Consider the following 17,593-nt stretch of genomic DNA (forward strand, 5'->3'; position numbering starts at 1 on the left):
ACAGTGGGTGAAACACGCGTATTGTTCTGCAGTCTGTTAAAAAATAAAAGCATAAACATGATATCTTCAGTTTACATGCGACGCACTTAAATTCAGGGGGTTTAATGCAGGCTGTCAGCGTCACTTCGTTCGTGCTGACGGATGGGGGAGCTATTGTCTCAGTTGAATAATACACTGCTGCCCCCTCAAGCTGCCACACTAAGGCTCACACACGAGCCATCAATCAAAAAACTACTTTAAAAATGCGTTTTCGTGAAAATATTTTTTCTTTTCAAAATCATATCTATAAATCAGATTGTTTTTATGATGAGTCTAAAGTGATCTATGTGCTTATGTTTTGATAATAAAGACAATATCATTAACACTAAGTGTCCTCACAGTGTAATTACCTCCATAGTTATAATCTAAAATCGTTTTTTTTGTTTTTTTGTTGTCCTTTTTTTCCTTTTTAACCCACGCCGTTCAAACAGACCCTGTTGCGCACAGGCTTATGTAAATTTGGTGGCTCACGCATGGCGCACGGAGCCAAAGATAGAGTAACAAATCAGGAATTTCCCTTCTGCCACTCCTGAGAGCGCAAGAGAGGACCAAAGTTACGGATTAAGCGCTTCTCCTTCGAGAAGAAAAAGCGACATAGCGGTCCTCCGTTTAATTTGATTTTACTTTTATAAAGATTATCAACAGTCTACACTTTCTCTGGACTGCACATTTTGGCAAAAACTTTTTTTTTAATTCATTTTGAGTCTGAAGGCATTTGCCTTATGGCCCCTTTCAAGGAATAAGAAACACAACGGGAGAAAAAAAAAAAAAACCTTCACTGAGAGTTCTGTGATTGCAAGTTTGGGTTTTAGGACTTTTTCTCCTTTGCGGTTGGAACAGCTGTCGCTGGTCAGTTTTGCAAAGATTCTCGATGGCGTAGGTAGTTGCGAGATTTTTTAAAACACCTTTACGAGGATTTAATAGTCTTATTAAAAGAGATGCGCCTTTGTTTTTTGTGCATAAAAGAAACTGGAGTGCGTAAAGTATAGTGAAACCCGATCGTCGTAACTTTTGGATGAGAGTAATGCGGAATAAATACGGCGTCTAGAAGGATGTTGCTGCTTGTACAATGGAAGTAAAGCACTCTTTTACTTTTCTTGCGGTGCTTTGTCTTTTCTTCTGCTCCGGCTTCAGCCAAGAACTCAACCCCAAAGGCAGGAATGTGTGCAAAGTACCCGGGTAAGCATGCAGAAGAAAATGGGAGTTATTGAATTGGTTGTTACTGCAAATCAGAGTGTTCAGTAAGTTTTCTGTCTGATATTTTTTGCTTCTTATTCTCAATTTCTTGGAAATGGGAACTTCTTTCAAAACAGCTGAGTAAGAGTTGGGAAATAAGCAGTTATTGCAAGTATTTTTCAATTTCTTTTATGGAAAAATGTTTTTTAAAATGGAAACATGCGTAACTTAATAATTCTGTTGTTTCCACCATTGGCCTTGTGCGTTATAGTGGTCCTCAATGAAGTGAAAAATCGCCGAACACTTTATGAAACCATCCGCCGTCTTTAGTCTGTAAAATATTTGTATTTTATGTCAGGAGAGCTTAGGAACTGTGTTTTTTGATGCATTGTGTCACGTCGCCTGTTTTTTCCTCTCCCTACATATAACGCGCTCTCTGTTCGGTGAAGCCAAAGCAGGAGGAGGAGCCCATTAAAGAAAAGGATAGCTATACAGATGTGTGGGCTACATCTGGAGCAGAAGTGTTTATATTGCTCTGAAGAGGGCGCTCTTATAGACCCTTACAGCACTCGTGGCACTATTTGATAGTGTGGTTGATAATGCACTCTTAAAAACTAGATTTTGGGAGAGTTAATAAAATGCTAACATGAAAGGATTTAGTGTAAAATGGAATATTTCGCGGTGAAAATCAGTTATGTTTAAAGCAATTAAAGCAAAAGTAAGCTACCCTGAAGACATTTCTTGGTGATCTCCTGAGCCTGTGAACGTTAAGTAACTTGTGTAAAAGAAAAGCATCCAAGTCCATAATTGCTGACTGCAGTATCCAAGCTTGTTGGACTGATGTCAATTTTGTAATTATGGTAGGCCAGAAACAGCAAATGTAATCCAGGGATCATTTTCCAATATGTTCAAAACAATGTGTGATAAGTAACCATGCACTTGTAGTTGGATAATTTAGGATGGATGAGCTTAAAAAAACAAAAACTGAATACTTTTCTTGCGCTGCAAATGTTCTCGGACCAAAAATAGTTTATCTGGGAAAAAAAAGAAAGAAAATAGCTTATCTGTAAAGCCACACACTGCATTTTCCTGTGCACTCAGAAAGAAAGTAATCAGCAGCTGTTCTTCAAAAGCTGAAGTTGTGCTGTCATCCAATAGAGTTTTCTTTTCTTTTTGGAAACATGTTGTCATTTGCAAGAACAGAAACCACACTGGCCGAGTGGATTTTAGTGCTTTCTGCAGTTTTCAGTGTGATAAATGTAGTCATATCCTCCACTGCTCTACGAGTTTGACATTTTAGCCTCCTTGTAGTTTTCAACATTCATTACACTGAACTCACTACTCACCCCCCCCCCCCCCCCCCCCCCCATCCATTATACATTTATTGTTGTATGTTTTTCTGCCTTGAATCACATGAATAGAGGGAAGTAGTTCATTATTTATCACGAATACTCAGCATTTCCAACATGTGTCCTCATAGTGGAAAATCAGCTGCTGAATCTGGCTGGAATTGAACACAGCCTAAAATTACTGGCCCTCAATGCTCTTTGTTTTCTAACTTCAAGTGTTCTTAAAAATGTTTGACAACAATAAAAAAAAAAAAATCTGTTGGCCTTGTAAAGTTTGCAGCACTGATGCAGAAAACCTATTTTCAGAACAGTGAAAGAGCAGCTGTTTAAGTCTTCAGCTAAAGTTTGTAGATTCTTTTCTGCAGTAAAGGAAGGCACACAGGCCTTCAGCATCCAAAGAGCAAATTAATTCCAATAAACAGTAAATTATTAGTAATTCCTCTTTCTGAATTCTGGCATGGATTGGATTAATGTTTAAGGTTAACAAAGCAGGTTGATTATAATTTGTCAGAATTTGCAGCAGCACACTTGAAAAAATTCTAAATAAAATGACGTAAAAAACAAACGTAGTTTCCAAAATTTATTTTCATACAAGTCAAATAATCCGAAGGTTTGACCAATGAACACGTGCCTATTTTGGCAGAGTAAAAAGATAATACTGCTCCCTTCCCAAACTGCCATCTTCAAACAATTTAGGGGAAGCTGACGTGTTGCAGGGGCCCCACAGAGGTCACAGGCCTGGGAGGAAGAGGACACCCAGCCGTCTTTCCTGTTAGGCCTAAGACTTGTCTGCAAAATATTGTCTCTGAATATTCACACTCTATCAAAGGCTGGGGAAAGCTAAAAAATAAAAAAAAAGCCTGATGAACTGCACAGCTTCAGGAGCTAGCAGCTTTTGAGCATATGTGTCTTGTAGAAATTGGAATGACCCATATTGAGACAATTACACAACAGTGTGCTCAGCATATGTGCAGTGCCCTGCTTACATTTGCAGAATTTGGCATGAGCTGCATCAGTAAAGAGTGCAAAATCAAAGAAGCAGGAATTGGGTGTGGATGTTGCCACTTTGAAATATATTTGTTTTACTTTATTTTAATCAAGTGCTTCATCTTTCCCTTCTCATTCTGAATCCCCCCCCAGATCATCAACATCAGTCTGCTGCAGTGGATGGGGGCAGCTAGGAAATGAATGCCTGACACGTATGTACTGTATATAGTGCTAACACTTAGCAGCATGTCATATGGCTCATGGTGCACGGCAGCAGAATAATGTGGCCTGTTCTTTGCACCTCAGCCCTCTGTGACGGGAACTTCACCTGCAAGGAGAACGAGGTGTGTGTCAGGCCAAATGAATGTCGTTGTCGTCACGGATACTTTGGTGCTAGCTGTAACACCAGTAAGAATTTTTTTTTTATTGTATTTTACATTTTGCCTTAATCTTATGGTATTTAAGAGCCACGTTTTTCATGTTAAATAACAGTGTTATAGCACTGTTGGCAGTCAGTTTTTCCAGCACATTGTTGTAGACAGAAAATCTTAAGTTGTCAAAGGATTGTCAAAAAAATGGTATTCACATTTCATGATTCAAGATTTTGGATTATGACCAAATAACTGCATAATAAATACTAATACACAGTTAGAATGTGACTATGGTGAAGGGTATAGTGTGCTTAACATTAAATATATATATATATATATATATATATATATATATATATATATATATATATATATATATATATATATATATATATATATATATATATGTATGTACTTACTAACATTGATATTGTTAACATTAGCATGTAGCTCAAAGCAATACTCCACCCAAGTATAACCTCACAGTTTTCCTAGAATGGCTGTAGTTTTTCATTCTGTTTCAGAAGGATTTCCACATTTCCTGATAACATTGTCCTTTAACAGAGTGCCCTGCTGAGTACTGGGGACCTGACTGCAAGGGGGAGTGTAACTGTTACCCCAATGGCCAGTGCGATGACCTGACCGGCAAGTGTACCTGCAACCACAATCGTTGGGGACCTAAATGCGAGAATGCGTGTCTGTGCCAAAAGGGCAAGTGTGACCAAGACACGGGAAAATGCACGTGCTATCCTGGCTTCTGGGGTCCTCAGTGCAACAACAACTGCTACTGCAGCATCAATTCTGTCTGTGATGTGGTGACGGGGCGATGTTTGTGCAACCCTGGCTGGACTGGGAGGAACTGTGCACTTCAGTGTAACTGTAACAATTCACCGTGCGACCAGTTTACGGGACGCTGCCAGTGCAGGGAGAGGCTGTGGGGCCAACGGTGTGAACGAAACTGCCAGTGCCACTATGGCAAGTGCAACCAGGCTGATGGTTCATGTACCTGTCTGCCTGGGTACCGTGGGAAGTTCTGCAGGGAGCCATGTCCTGCTGGGTTCTATGGTCAAAACTGCAGAAACAGGTGGGAAAACTAACTAAATAAAAAAAGACAGAAAGCAATGTACCATTACAGACACAGAAAACCAGGAGCTTTGCAGATGCCTGATGTTGAGTTTTCATGACTGATCCATATTATATATTTGGTTTGTGGTTTTGAGAGGACTGCATATCTAAAATCTCAAATCTAAACATGTAACTTAATGGAGCAATGATAAAGCCAGAGATGACATTCACATTGTCCCACAATCAATCATCAGCCCACACATAACACAGTAAACATGCAGTACAATTGTAGCGCTACGGTTCAGTGTTTATCTCCTCCAAACGATTAGAGCAGCAGTGTAAAACAAACTAATGCAGCTGCTTTCATCGTGCTTTTGATCACTGAGCTGTTTCATCACATTAAGATCAGTTTTTGGAACAAGACAAAAAAATAACTGTTTCGTTGGCTGCCGCCAGGTGTGGGCACTGCAAAGGCCAGCAGCCCTGTAAGGTGACTGGGGGCAGCTGTATCACATGTGACAGAGGATGGAATGGGACTCGGTGCGATCAGCTCTGCTCCAAGGGCTTCTTTGGTGAAAACTGCCACGAAGTGTGCCCTACGTGTAAAGATGGTCACCACTGTGACCCCATTCATGGCAAGTGTTCTCACTGCAACCCTGGCTGGATTGGGGACAGGTAAACACACACACACACACACACAAATGTGTAAAGGAAAGAGGATGATATTTTGTTGTTTAGTCATCCATTTTAACTGCTTTAACTGTGAGCTATTACAATACCATTTTCTGCACTGTGATAAAGACAATGACTCATACGTCTAAGCTTGAAAATTACATTATGTGTAATGAAGACAATCTGTGTATGACAGGTGTGAGGTGCGCTGCCCCAACGGCACGTATGGTGAGAACTGTGAAAACAACTGCAGCCATTGTTTTAATGGCATCTGTCATGTTGTTACCGGAGAGTGCCTGTGTGACCCCGGGTTTTATGGCACATAGTAAGTTAAATGACTCCTCATAAATGAAAATGATCATGTTTATGCTCTTGATAGCTGTACAGCATGCCATGGGAAAGGGCTGAATGTGTTATTGTGATATTTGTCACACATTTATATATCTGGGGAATTAAAGGGTTGGGCTTGTGTTTTGATGCATGCGTTTGAACTAATAAAGCAAAATTCTGTCAAACGCAGAGCAAAACAAAGAGCTTACTCATCCCTTCTCTCTTTCTTTGTCCTGTGTTTTGCACCCGTTAGTCAGACTCAACATTAAGCCAATGTTTTTTGTTTCTTCTCTGTTGTCAAGCTGCAATATGACCTGTCAGCCCGGCCAGTACGGGATCAACTGCAACCAGATCTGCTCCTGCCATGACAAGAACTGTGATCCTGTGTCTGGTGCCTGCTATCTCCGTAAGTCCTCGTTATTATAAGAGCAAACTGACGCGTTGCGGTTTGTGACTTTTCCTAATAACATACCCACTGTGAGACTGAACAGATATTTCTTACTTTATGCTGCAAACACACCAAAAGAATTCAAATGCTCTAAACTGTTTATTTGTAAATTAGATGCCAGTAGCGCTGCCTGCATATTCAATTTCTAATAGTTGGCTGTACATGCTGAGTGTCAACAAATACATCTATTTAGGTCAGTGTGTGTAGTGGGACGCTAAAGGGCCTTGATTGTGTTTCCAGACCTGACTGGTGTCCTTTTTATGGTTGTGTTTGTTGGCTCTGTTCCTGTCCAGCCACAGAAGAGAGAAAGGAAGGAAGAAGGAAAAAAAGAAAAAGGATGGAGGAAAGGAAAGGAAAGGAAAGGAAAGGAAAGGAAAGGAAAGGAAAGGAAAGGAAAGGAAAGGAAAGGAAAGGAAAGGAAAGGAAAGGAAAGGAAAGGAAAGGAAAGGAAAGGAAAAGGAGGAATTGGAATGACACAGAGAACAGAGAAAAAATTACTGTTTAGAAAGAGATTATTGGAGGCAGACATGGAGAATATCACACACAAAGATAGCAAGAATTTTGGACAGTGGATATGCTGGGTGGTGGCAGGTTGCTCAGTGATAAGATAACCTCATATAACGTTTACCTTAACCTCACTGCAAAATCAGCAGTGACAGCATGTCGAGGGCAGACTGCTCATCAATCCATCTCAGACGTGTGTGACAGTATAAAACCCCGAGGGTCACTGCTGTTCGCCCCCCCATTTTACTTCTCCTCTGGTTCTCATCTTGCCCGTGCTAAATGTTGTCTGTAATTATGCAACATTGCGCTGATTGTATTTGGTGTGTATCCCACTCGAAGAGGGAGGGATGTTAATAAATCTTTGAATTATGAAGAAGAGGGGCGAGAGGAGGAAGTTGATTGCAGAAAATCAACAATAAAAGAAGGAGTGGTTTTAAATTATATATGAGCTAAACCCTATATTGTGGTATCCTAATGTGATTTGATATTAACTCGTAATAATTTACTAAATGCCAGAGTCATCTTAGTCATGACCGAGAGCACTATTTGTTGAAGCTGGCACCGTTATGGCACACCCACCGTTCCCTACATTTTGTCTTTCAGAGCCCAACCAGCGGATGGGTGTGATTGCAGCCGGGAGCTTGGTCTCCTTTTTACTGATTGTTCTGCTCTCGCTGCTGTGCTGCTGCTGCCTCTGTCGACACAAAGACAACCACAAGTGAGTGACAGACGGGTGTCTTCACCTCGGCGATCCACGCCGAGGGTTTGAGTTTCTATTAGGAGGCCTGCCCTGGTTATGAAAACAGAGAAAAATATTTTCTTTGCACGTTTTCTCACAGGTTTTTAAATGAATAAATGCACATAAATTGTATTTCGAGAGCATTTATATATTGACATTAAATTGCGAATAGCAATATGAGCGGTCCCCGAGCCCTCAAAGAGGCAGAGGGCCAGGTTTAAAATGCCTAGTTTGAATGATTCATTTGGATTTCCATGGCGTCATCCCTTTTCAACAGCAAAAAAGCCAAACGGATCCTGTGTGGACGATTCAGCAGAATCAGCACTAAACTTCCCCGTATTCCACTGAGGCGACAGAAACTGCCCAAAGTAGTCGGTGAGCCCCAAAACTATTTCTTCTATCCACCGCAGCGCTACCAGAAGCTGCTTTATTCTGTGTCATTGATTTCTCTGATGCTTCTACAACAGTCTGCTGAAATCTGTATTTTTATTAGTGTCAATAAAAGCTTGTGAATGTAATGATATTCTATGCAGTATGTTTTAGATGCCAGATGGTATAAAAACTGTTTTACTGCTCATCAGTGCTTTTAAATGCTTTTAGTTTAACATCATGTACACAGTGACACTGATGTTTGCCATTTTCTTTTAGTGCTACCTTAGGCTTAGAAGGTGAACTGGGTTGAAAAGTGTACGGTGGCTGCCAGGCGAGTGTGGGGTTTCATTTGAAAAGAATGCACTGGTTTTAGAGCCCGTTATTATTCTTGGCAGCGTCAGATGCCATGTGTTCATATTATTACAACCCTAAACTTGGGCTTTTTTTCTCCCTATTTTCTTTACTCTTTTCCATCATCTTCTTCACTAGACATTTTTTCTTGTGCTGAGGAGGAGGCTGTGTTATTAAAAGAAAGCCAGTGGTTGTTTGGGGGGGGGGGGGGGGGGGGGGGGGGGGGGGGGGGGGGGGCATGTGGTGAGTGACGAGCTATCAAAGGCTGCACTGTTTGGATGGATGTTGCAGCTCTGCTGCTCCATGTGGAGGTCTCGTGGTGTGTGACAGATGTGTTTGTGACCCCAGGCTTTCTTTTTTTTTTCTCAGACAGAGGAAATACACCGGAGCAGTCAGCGTATTACGGCTGTTTTTGTTTAGGATAGTAAAAATTCAAGTTGCGATATACTGACATATTCATATATACAGTATATCAGGCAGCATTTTTTAATGAAATTTCCAATGTTTTTAAGATTTTTCTTAGTGTTTAAAGTTATTCAGGAGCCGTAATTGAGTTTTTTCTCTAACTAAAGTAGAAGATTGATAATGTTTGTCGAACATGAGTAAAGTATAGACATGAGATTTGCGGATTCTAAAATGATTAATCACTCGATCATGTTTCTGTATTTTGTAACATTTTGTAGACTGAACGACTGAATGGCTGATCAGTGACAGATCTTCATGACTTTGCTTTGATTTGAGCTTTCTGCAAAAAAAAACTGATGCTTTAAATTTCATTTTTGTGAAGTCAGTGTGGTGAATAAGGGGTTAAAACATAATGTCTGAGCGGCATGTGTTTTCTCAGTTTTCCAACTGATTATTTGAGCTATAATCTGTCCACATTATGCCTCATGGAAATACAACACATGGACTGTGCCCCCTGTGTCATCGTGCTGTGAGACATTAATGCCTATTTGTGAATAAGTACAAATTCTGCACTGCAACTCGCAGCTTTGCATAAAGATAAATGGATCTGTTAAGACTGTAAGTAAAGAAAAACCCATTTTAGGTCTTTAACAATCAAAGTTTCAACATTTTTAGAAAAAATAATGTTGCGCTCAGACTTTAAGTCAAACTTGGTTTGTCCTGTACAAATCTTTGCTACCCTGCTTTCTTTTGGGCTGCTCACGGAAGCGTGGTTTGCCAACTGAAGTTACACAGTCCTACACACACACACATTCCAGAGGGGGGCCATGGGGCTGGAAACAGGAAGTGGTCAAATTTACCCCAGCTAGTGTCAGAATTGTGATTTATCCACATCAGGGTCAGTGGCAACAGATGTGGCAAGACAAAATGAAAACCAAACACAGAGAGAAGGTTAGTCCTGTCTTCCCATGCAGCTGAACTCCATTCTCAGTTTGTTTGTGGAATATCACAAAAAGGTTTATAATCAGCCTGTATTTGCCTTTTAAGCTCTTGCTTTCCTGCCCGTCATTTGAGGACCTGATAAAGCAGAACATGGTGGGAAAATGTCCTCTGTGGTTCATGTTTCCATCGTATTAAAGATTATAAGCAATCAGTGAAAATAAATAAAGTAATGTGCGGAAACAAAACTTAAAAGTCCAAAAAAGTGAAAATCAGAAAACAATTTTCTCTCGTGGAAGCTGAACCATAGTCTCTCTTTTAGATTATGCCCCCACATACCTCCCTCTTTTATAAAATGTGACACTTTGTTAGAGAGAAAATCAATTTCTCTTTGTTTTCCTGAAATTATTATTGAAAATGCCGCATGTATTTGTATGGGAAATAGATTTTTAGAAGTCAGGGTTGAATTAGGGGATAGTATTTACTCATAGCAAAGTTAGCCTCACCGAAAAAGCTCCATAAACACACTGTCACCTGTTTCCCTCTTGGTGAAACTAATGCTGTTTGCTCGGAGGTTAGCATTCCTTTCTGAGCATATTTACTCCACACCCTGCACATTCGTGTCTGCCTGGCGTTCCTTGCCTCCTCTGTGTCCAAATGCTTCCTCATGGATGAATGCTCTGACCAGCACCAACTGCTTTTTTCCTTCTTTATTTATCCAGGCAAAGTTGGGCTGGGATTGCAAATGTGTTTGCAGCAATACTCACAGTGTAGTTGGGACTAAAACAGGCGGAAAAATTTCTCAAAATCACACTTTGAGTTTTAATAGAATGACCCGGTTAGTGTCATTCTGATGTGTATATTCATTCAGCAAAAATGGAGTGTCCGAATGGCTACAGGCTATATTGTATGCTAGCTCTGCACCCTCGACCACACTATTTTAGGCTAAAGCATATTTGTTCCTATTCTTACTGATGAATCATATTACTATTCCATGCACAGGTTTCCAGAGATGGAGCAGGTATTTGATGTAGCAGCTTTCTTGTTACACCCTCTAGACTACCACCGCCCTACCGAGCAACTTTGGTGGTGGAGCTCTGTTGCGGAGATAGGTCAATAATGCCCTGTTGTGTGTTGACCTTCGTGTAGGGAGGGATCACAGCGGCGTCCAGTCAGCAAAGCAATCATCCTCACTAGACTCGCAGTCTGGACCAAGCAGCTTTTAAGAGCAGCAGTTGTTCATCACTGCATACAAGCAATCTCGCAAAATGCCCATGTGTTAGACTGCTGAGTAACATGACTGAAATCTTTGCTGCTCTGCATTCCTCAGTCTGTGCCTGTCTGCCTGCTGCTGCACAGTGAGGACCCAGCGCAAGTACGTGAGGCACATACCGTGTCTTACGTATTTTTGGCTCATGACCAATTTATTGCATGTTTAGCAGAACATTAGCAGAACATATAGTGAGAGCAGGTTGATATCAGTCCTCTGTTATGACCTCTTCACATACTTTCGTAGGTGATACAGACATGTTCCAACTGTTTTGACATTCATCACTCAAAGCATAAAACAAGACAATAGACCCCCAAATCTGAGTATGCAGTTCAGAGAGTTCGACTGGTTGTTTTGATGAAACAAGAACTGTTTTTAGATCGGTGTAAAATCATGAAATGAGTCGTATTTCTAAGCTTAAAGCTAGACTTTGAAAACAGATCTAAAGTGGGAACCTAAAATTCCATTTGATACTAGAAATCTGGATAAAACTCCGCAACTAAAGGAAAAAACACGACTCGGTCATGTTGTTATTAGAGAAAAGGTTGAAAGCACAAAAGGTTCAACAGAAAGTCACATGTTATGAGCCGCACTGATGCACACGGGAAGCAAGAGAATAAAATTTAGACTGCTTCATGGTGACCATTAAACCGGCTATACTGGGAGAGGAACCCCTAACAGATAGTCTTCTAGGTTTTCTTGTTTTGTAACATTTTAAATGTGTATGCACATCAAACACTATAAATAAACTGCAGCGAGAATATAGAGACATGCATTTCTTACCATCACTGAGTCTGCAAAAAAATCAAGCTGTAGATCTCTTAAAGTAGGAAATCGTTTTAGGTATAATCAAAAAACATCTAAGGAGCCATGATTGGTTCTTGGCTCGGGTCCTGGTACAGTTAGGGGATTCTTTCCATAGAAGGTTTATCTAAGGTCTAAACAAATTCACGGACCCATGTGTCATCAGGAATATAAACAGGAGCATCTGATGTGGTTGGTCATGCAAGTTAACACCCAGTACGGTTTAGTCTGGTTCACACCAGATGGGAAGATTAAGCCTAAGTACCCTTCAGAAAGCGCAGCTGTCCTGAGACTGAAGGGTTAGCAGAACGCTGCAGCGTCTGCGGGAGGAAGAATGAGAGAGCAAAAGGGAGACTGTGAGAGGGAAACATGACTTGACCTACTTATGGTTGAGGAAGAGGAGTCGGTGGAAGATAAAGAACCTATTTGTGGCTCGTTTTGCTGAACCCACAAAATACTAGAAGTGATCAGCAGAGACAGCGAGCCATCACATATCATTGCAACATTTTATCTTAGCATTCAGCTCTTTACTAATATGTATTATACTAAGTGTTGCTTGTTAATTTCTTTGTTAATTTTGGGGAAAATAATTATGTACAGACTGGCAGGTGTACAGACTTGTTTCCTCCTCATGATGTATCCTCATAAATCTGTATCTTCACCCTCTAAGAAGCAAATTGTAAGAAAAACCTGGACTTCTTCATCTGTGGGTGTTCAGTTCCAGCTACCAGAGTGTGAAAAGCTGCATAAAAATATCAACATTTGCTTTTTTGAAACCCATAATATCAGAGCATTTGTTAGCTCACATGTAAAACCCAGTTTTAGTCTGACTTAGTTAAACCAGTGCTTTCTGTGACGTTGCTGCGAGACTGAGTGAGAACAGACTGTTTGTCTTGTAACACAGTACAAAAACCCTCTGACTGACCTTTTGGCTTCTGCATTTGTTTTTTGTTCTCAGTAGCACACCACGACCCGGAGAACACCTTCAACTGTAGCTTCATTGAACCCCCCTCTGTGGCCGAGCAGCACTCCCCCTCCTCCTGGTCATTCCAGGGGTCCTTCTCTTCTTTTGAGAGTGGAGACGAGGGGCCAGTTTACTGCGTTCCACATGAAGGTGAGTAATCATAGGAATAAATAAACAGTGTATCTACCTTCTATGACGCACGTAAATCCACAATTTGTCTTTGAGTTAGGGGCACAGAAACACACACACACACATACACACACACACACACAGAAGAAATCAAGTTCCCCAGTGTGACCGTGCAGTGACTCACTCACATCTCTAATACTTACAGTAATAGTTGGCTTTTATGCATTCTAAGTTCGGATAGGAGCGTGTAAACAGGAAATGGAATGGTCCGGTCAGCATTTTGCACAAATCCAGTGACTAAATCCTTGACATTTGGTGAAAAACACCCATTCTGCCACTTCCTAATCTGGATGCATGATGCTTTAACCAGTTTTAGCATGTTTTTTGTGTGTTTTGGATCACTTTAAAAAAAAATGGATTCTGAGCAAAAAGTTTCATAATATTGGCATATATCTTGTTTAAAAAGAGATGTATAGATTGGTTCTGTTTGTTTGTGCATAATTTCAGCTCAAGTGTGTGTATAAACAAATGAAGTGGTAAAGATATGAGTCTTTAGATAACAGGAAAAAATCTAAAATCTCCCTTCTATACTGGAAGTGATGAAATTCTATTTTAGAAGGTAATTATCACAGATGTAGCAAATAGTTTAGTTCCGATATGCAGGTCTGAACATAAAATCGTTTCAGTTTGTTGTATTTTATAGACACACATATAGGCACACACTTTTGTGGAAATGGAAAATGTCAACTACAGAGGGCTGAATTCAAGACACCCCAAAAATGAAAGTTATGGCCCCCACGTGCTTGTATGCATGCCTGAGAACGTCAGGAAATGCTCCTAATGAGACAGTGGATGGTGTCCTGGGGGATCTCCTCCCAGATCTGGACCAGAGCATCACTGAGCTCCTGGACAGTCTTAGGTGCAACCTGGTGGTGTAGGTTGGACCCGAACATAACGTCTCAGAGGTGTTGTATTGGATTTAGTATTAAGCTTTCACCTCAAAACTTAATGGTAGTCAGGGTGCTGCTGCCTAGCCTGTAGAGGGCTGCGAATCCCTCCATGGTTATGCATCCCCAGACCACACCGGTCCTGCTGAATGATATTACAAAACATAACATCCTCCACGGCTTCTCCAGACCTTTTCACATCTGTCACATGTGCTCAGGGTTAAACTCTCATCTGAAAAGTACAGGGCACAGTGGTGGACCTGCAAGTTCTGGTATTCTGTGGCAAATGCCATCTGTGTTTCACGGTGCCAGGCAGTGAGCATGGGGCCCAATAGTGGTTTTCGGGCCCTCATGAAGTCTGTCTCTGATTGTTTGTTCAGAGACATTCACACCAACGACTGCTGGAGGTCATTTTGTAGCTCTGGCAGTGCTTGTCCTGTTCCTCCTTGAACAAAGGAGCAGATACCGGTCCTGCTGATGGGCTCAGGACCTTTTTTGGGGAATGCCTGTCTCCTGGAATCTCCTCGATGCTCTTGAGACTGTGCTGGGAGACACAGCAAACCTTCTGGTGATGACACTGATGTGCCATCCTTGATGTTTGGACTACCCGTGGGACCTCTGTAGGGTCCAGGTATAGCCTCATGACACTGACACCTAGTGACAAATGTGAGTGGCCTCCACATGTAAAACAGTTCCTGTTTTGGGGGTTGTCTCTCTCTCTCTCTCTCTCTGTGTGTGTGTGTGTGTGTGTGTGTATAATTTCAGTAATATACAGTTAGTAATATAGACAAGCACTAGCAAACATGCTGTAAGCCAGGAAATCATGTCAAGCAATGTATGTTTATAAAGATAAACAAACAGCATCCTTGACTAATATCTGTTGATCCACAGAGTCTATGAATGACAAGCGCAGCCCCAGCCCAGCAGCAGAGAAGTCAGAATCTGTCCCTGATGAAGATGACGCAGGTGAATACACCTCCCTGAAAGACACAAATGTGACCAAAACAGAAGGCGGTGAGCCCCAGTATGCCTTTGTCGCCCGCCTCTCCAAGCAGTCCAAGGAGGATGAGAGCAGTGGCAAGGATAGAGATGGCACTCCTATACTAGAGGCCAAGCGCAATGGAAAGCCGCCGCCTTCACCTGGGAAGCCCAAACCACGGCCACCAGACCCATCCACTAAACCCAAGGTGTCGTGGATACACGGGAACACCACAGGGTCTCCCCAGCTAGAGCAGCAGGGGGGAATTAAGGCACTTGCAGTGTCAAAGGAGAAAAAGAGGAGTTCAAGTGATGGCTCGTCCAAGAGTGAAGAGTGGCAGAAAATTAAAGAAAAGAATCATGACCAACAGAAAGTACAGGAGGGGAAGGAGGCAGATGCCAGCGGCTCCCCTAGCAAACACAAACCTCAGCGAGGTAAAAAGTCTGGGGATGACCACAGCAGTCCCAGTCACATGGAGCACATCAATGGGGTTGTTCAGAATGCTCTCAAGAAGATAAGTAATTTTCACAGCTCCTCACCTGAAAAGAAAAGTGCTGACAGTTCAAAGCAGACCCCTAAGGAGCCACCCAAGAGCCCAAAGGTCATCCACCCTCATATGAACTCGGAGGCTGCTACGCTGCTGGCCGCTCAGCTCAAGGAAAAAACCCAAAGCATCAACAGAAATGAGGGAACAGGACTGACAAAGACCAACGGTCTCTCCACACCCAGGGTAAATCGGGAGAAGCCCACACCTCCACAGAAAGCCAAGAGAACCGGCTCCACTGGACTGAGCCAGCAAGGCTCTACCAAACCCCAGCTGCCCACCTCGAGTAGCCTCCAGAAGATGGTGGCACCTGTAACAACCACCCTTGGGACCTCTGAAGCCAAGAACCCGGAAAAGCAGGACTTGAACGGCTCCAGGACAGGGGACCCACTGGATCCTATGCCAAAGAAGACTCCCATAAAAAAGCCACCCAGGAAGAAAGGCAAGGAAGGTACTTTGGATACATCTGAAAGTAAAATGCCACAGCAAAAAACAGCTATCATGCCACCTCAGGTGGTAAAATAAGTGTTTTGAACTACAAATTGCACAAAGTTTGTGATGGATTTTCTAAAATTAATTTGTTGGAAGTTCAACCACCACGTAGTTTTTCAGTCAAGGAATTGTAATTTTTTTTCTGTGTGAGTTTGCGGCGACTCCAGGACCAGTCAAGAGTAAGAAGTGCTTTTAAATCAAGAGGAACAGTTGAGTCATATTGGTAAGGTGCATTATAAGAACCTATATACATCATTGTATTACATTTCAAGAGTCCTTTTTTTAAATAACAAGTATATATATATATATATATCAACCTCACACCACAACCTGTGCCTAAGCTGGACACAACTGTAAGAGCAGTGGTGCAAAGACATAATCCAAATTCATTCTTTTCTTGTCCTCTGCAGTATGTCCACCACTATAGTATGCTTATATGCTTAGACATCCATAAGGCTTCTTCTTCTTCCAGTTCTACCACTGAATTTTATGGTAACCCTTACACTGTATCATAAAAAGTTTGGAAATAGCACAGTCTGTAAAAAGGGACAGAGGACTGTCCCCAGTCAAAGTTTCATCTCAGTGAATAAACACTTTAGCACCAGCTATAGAACCGCATCTTAGAAGAAAAAAGAGGTATAGTTGGATTTCCTGGATCAGGTAGTGTTCAAGTGTTCAAGTCGTGACACCAATGATCTTTTTGGCTAAGCAGTGAATGAGTTATTACACACATTTTTGATTTGTTATGCTTTGATTTATTAAAACCAAAAGAGTTCCATGAATTTCAGACCCCATTTAGAGAAACTGCACCTGACCACCATATTAGACTTTATCTAAATGTCTATTGTTTCCAATCTTCACCACAGTGGAGAGAGATAATATAAAACCAAGCCTCACAAACGTCCTGAGATTGTTCTGTCTGCTCGTTGTGGTCATCAGAATTGTAGGTGTGTCCAAATTCAAGGACTGCACCCTTCCAAGGAAGCAGCCTCTGCATTTGGACACACCTAGTCTGAACAATTCTGTCATGCATTGAAACCAAACTTGGTGCTTGGACTCAGCGCCTCATTTTCAGGTCGACCCCCCCCCCCCCCCCCCCCCCCCCCCCCGGGGTTGCTGCAGTAGGCAAAAACACATCTTTCCTACGTGACCCTGCAGCCGCAGGTTTAACATGATTGGATTAAACTGATGCAGTGTCTCTGGCCTTCTAAACTGCTTGGCCTCCTCATCTCTGCCTGCAGACATATTTATATGTGCATAATTAATTTGCCATTCAGGTGTCAGAAAAATAGCTATTTTATATAAGCTCTCCATAGGTGCTAAAGGTACTAAGAATAACTACAAAATGTGATCCTCACAGGATGCAGAGCTACTTTTTTCCCCATTTAGATGCACCGACGTGCACAAATACAAATGTGCACCGGAATGAGTTTAAGATATAATCCTCGTTTCTCGTGTTATGATTTTTAGATGAGGGTCTTTAATATTGATTGTTAAAAGAAACACTTTAATTTATATCGTATTTGCTGCAGAACAGCATCTCTAGCAAATAAAGTATATCTTAAATTTTTACTTTTTACTCTCCAAGCTTTTAGCTGTGTTATTCTTAAGATCTAATTTTGATACACAGGCATATGCAATATGCTACATTTAGAACTTAAATTATCCACACTTATGAAACAGATTTAAGTCCTGACTGAGTGTTATTGCTGCTTTT

At 41.5% G+C, this 17,593-nt stretch overlaps 1 protein-coding gene across 1 annotated transcript; it reads left to right on the forward strand.

Annotated features, from left to right (window-relative positions):
- Positions 1-571: 571 nt before the first annotated feature.
- Positions 572-16,867, forward strand: scarf2 (scavenger receptor class F, member 2). Its single transcript, XM_030738283.1, has 11 exons — positions 572-1,218; positions 3,705-3,763; positions 3,858-3,959; positions 4,487-5,006; positions 5,444-5,662; positions 5,856-5,984; positions 6,292-6,395; positions 7,545-7,659; positions 7,958-8,055; positions 12,780-12,935; positions 14,753-16,867. Exons 1-11 carry the CDS (start codon positions 1,109-1,111, stop codon positions 15,907-15,909), a joined length of 2,769 nt encoding a protein of 922 aa, XP_030594143.1. The 5' UTR covers positions 572-1,108; the 3' UTR covers positions 15,910-16,867.
- The last annotated feature ends 726 nt before the right edge of the window (positions 16,868-17,593 follow it).

Source organism: Archocentrus centrarchus, chromosome 9 (genome assembly GCF_007364275.1).
Source record: "Archocentrus centrarchus isolate MPI-CPG fArcCen1 chromosome 9, fArcCen1, whole genome shotgun sequence".
Classification (NCBI taxonomy): domain Eukaryota; kingdom Metazoa; phylum Chordata; class Actinopteri; order Cichliformes; family Cichlidae; genus Archocentrus; species Archocentrus centrarchus.

Bases quoted from the DNA above. Each gene is read 5' to 3' on its own strand.
- scarf2 (XM_030738283.1), top strand. From the start codon at position 1,109: ATGGAAGTAAAGCACTCTTTTACTTTTCTTGCGGTGCTTTGTCTTTTC. The intron at 6,396-7,544 runs GTAAGTCCTCGT...TTTGTCTTTCAG, and splicing joins GTCTGGTGCCTGCTATCTCC to AGCCCAACCAGCGGATGGGT. The intron at 12,936-14,752 runs GTGAGTAATCAT...GTTGATCCACAG, and splicing joins TTACTGCGTTCCACATGAAG to AGTCTATGAATGACAAGCGC.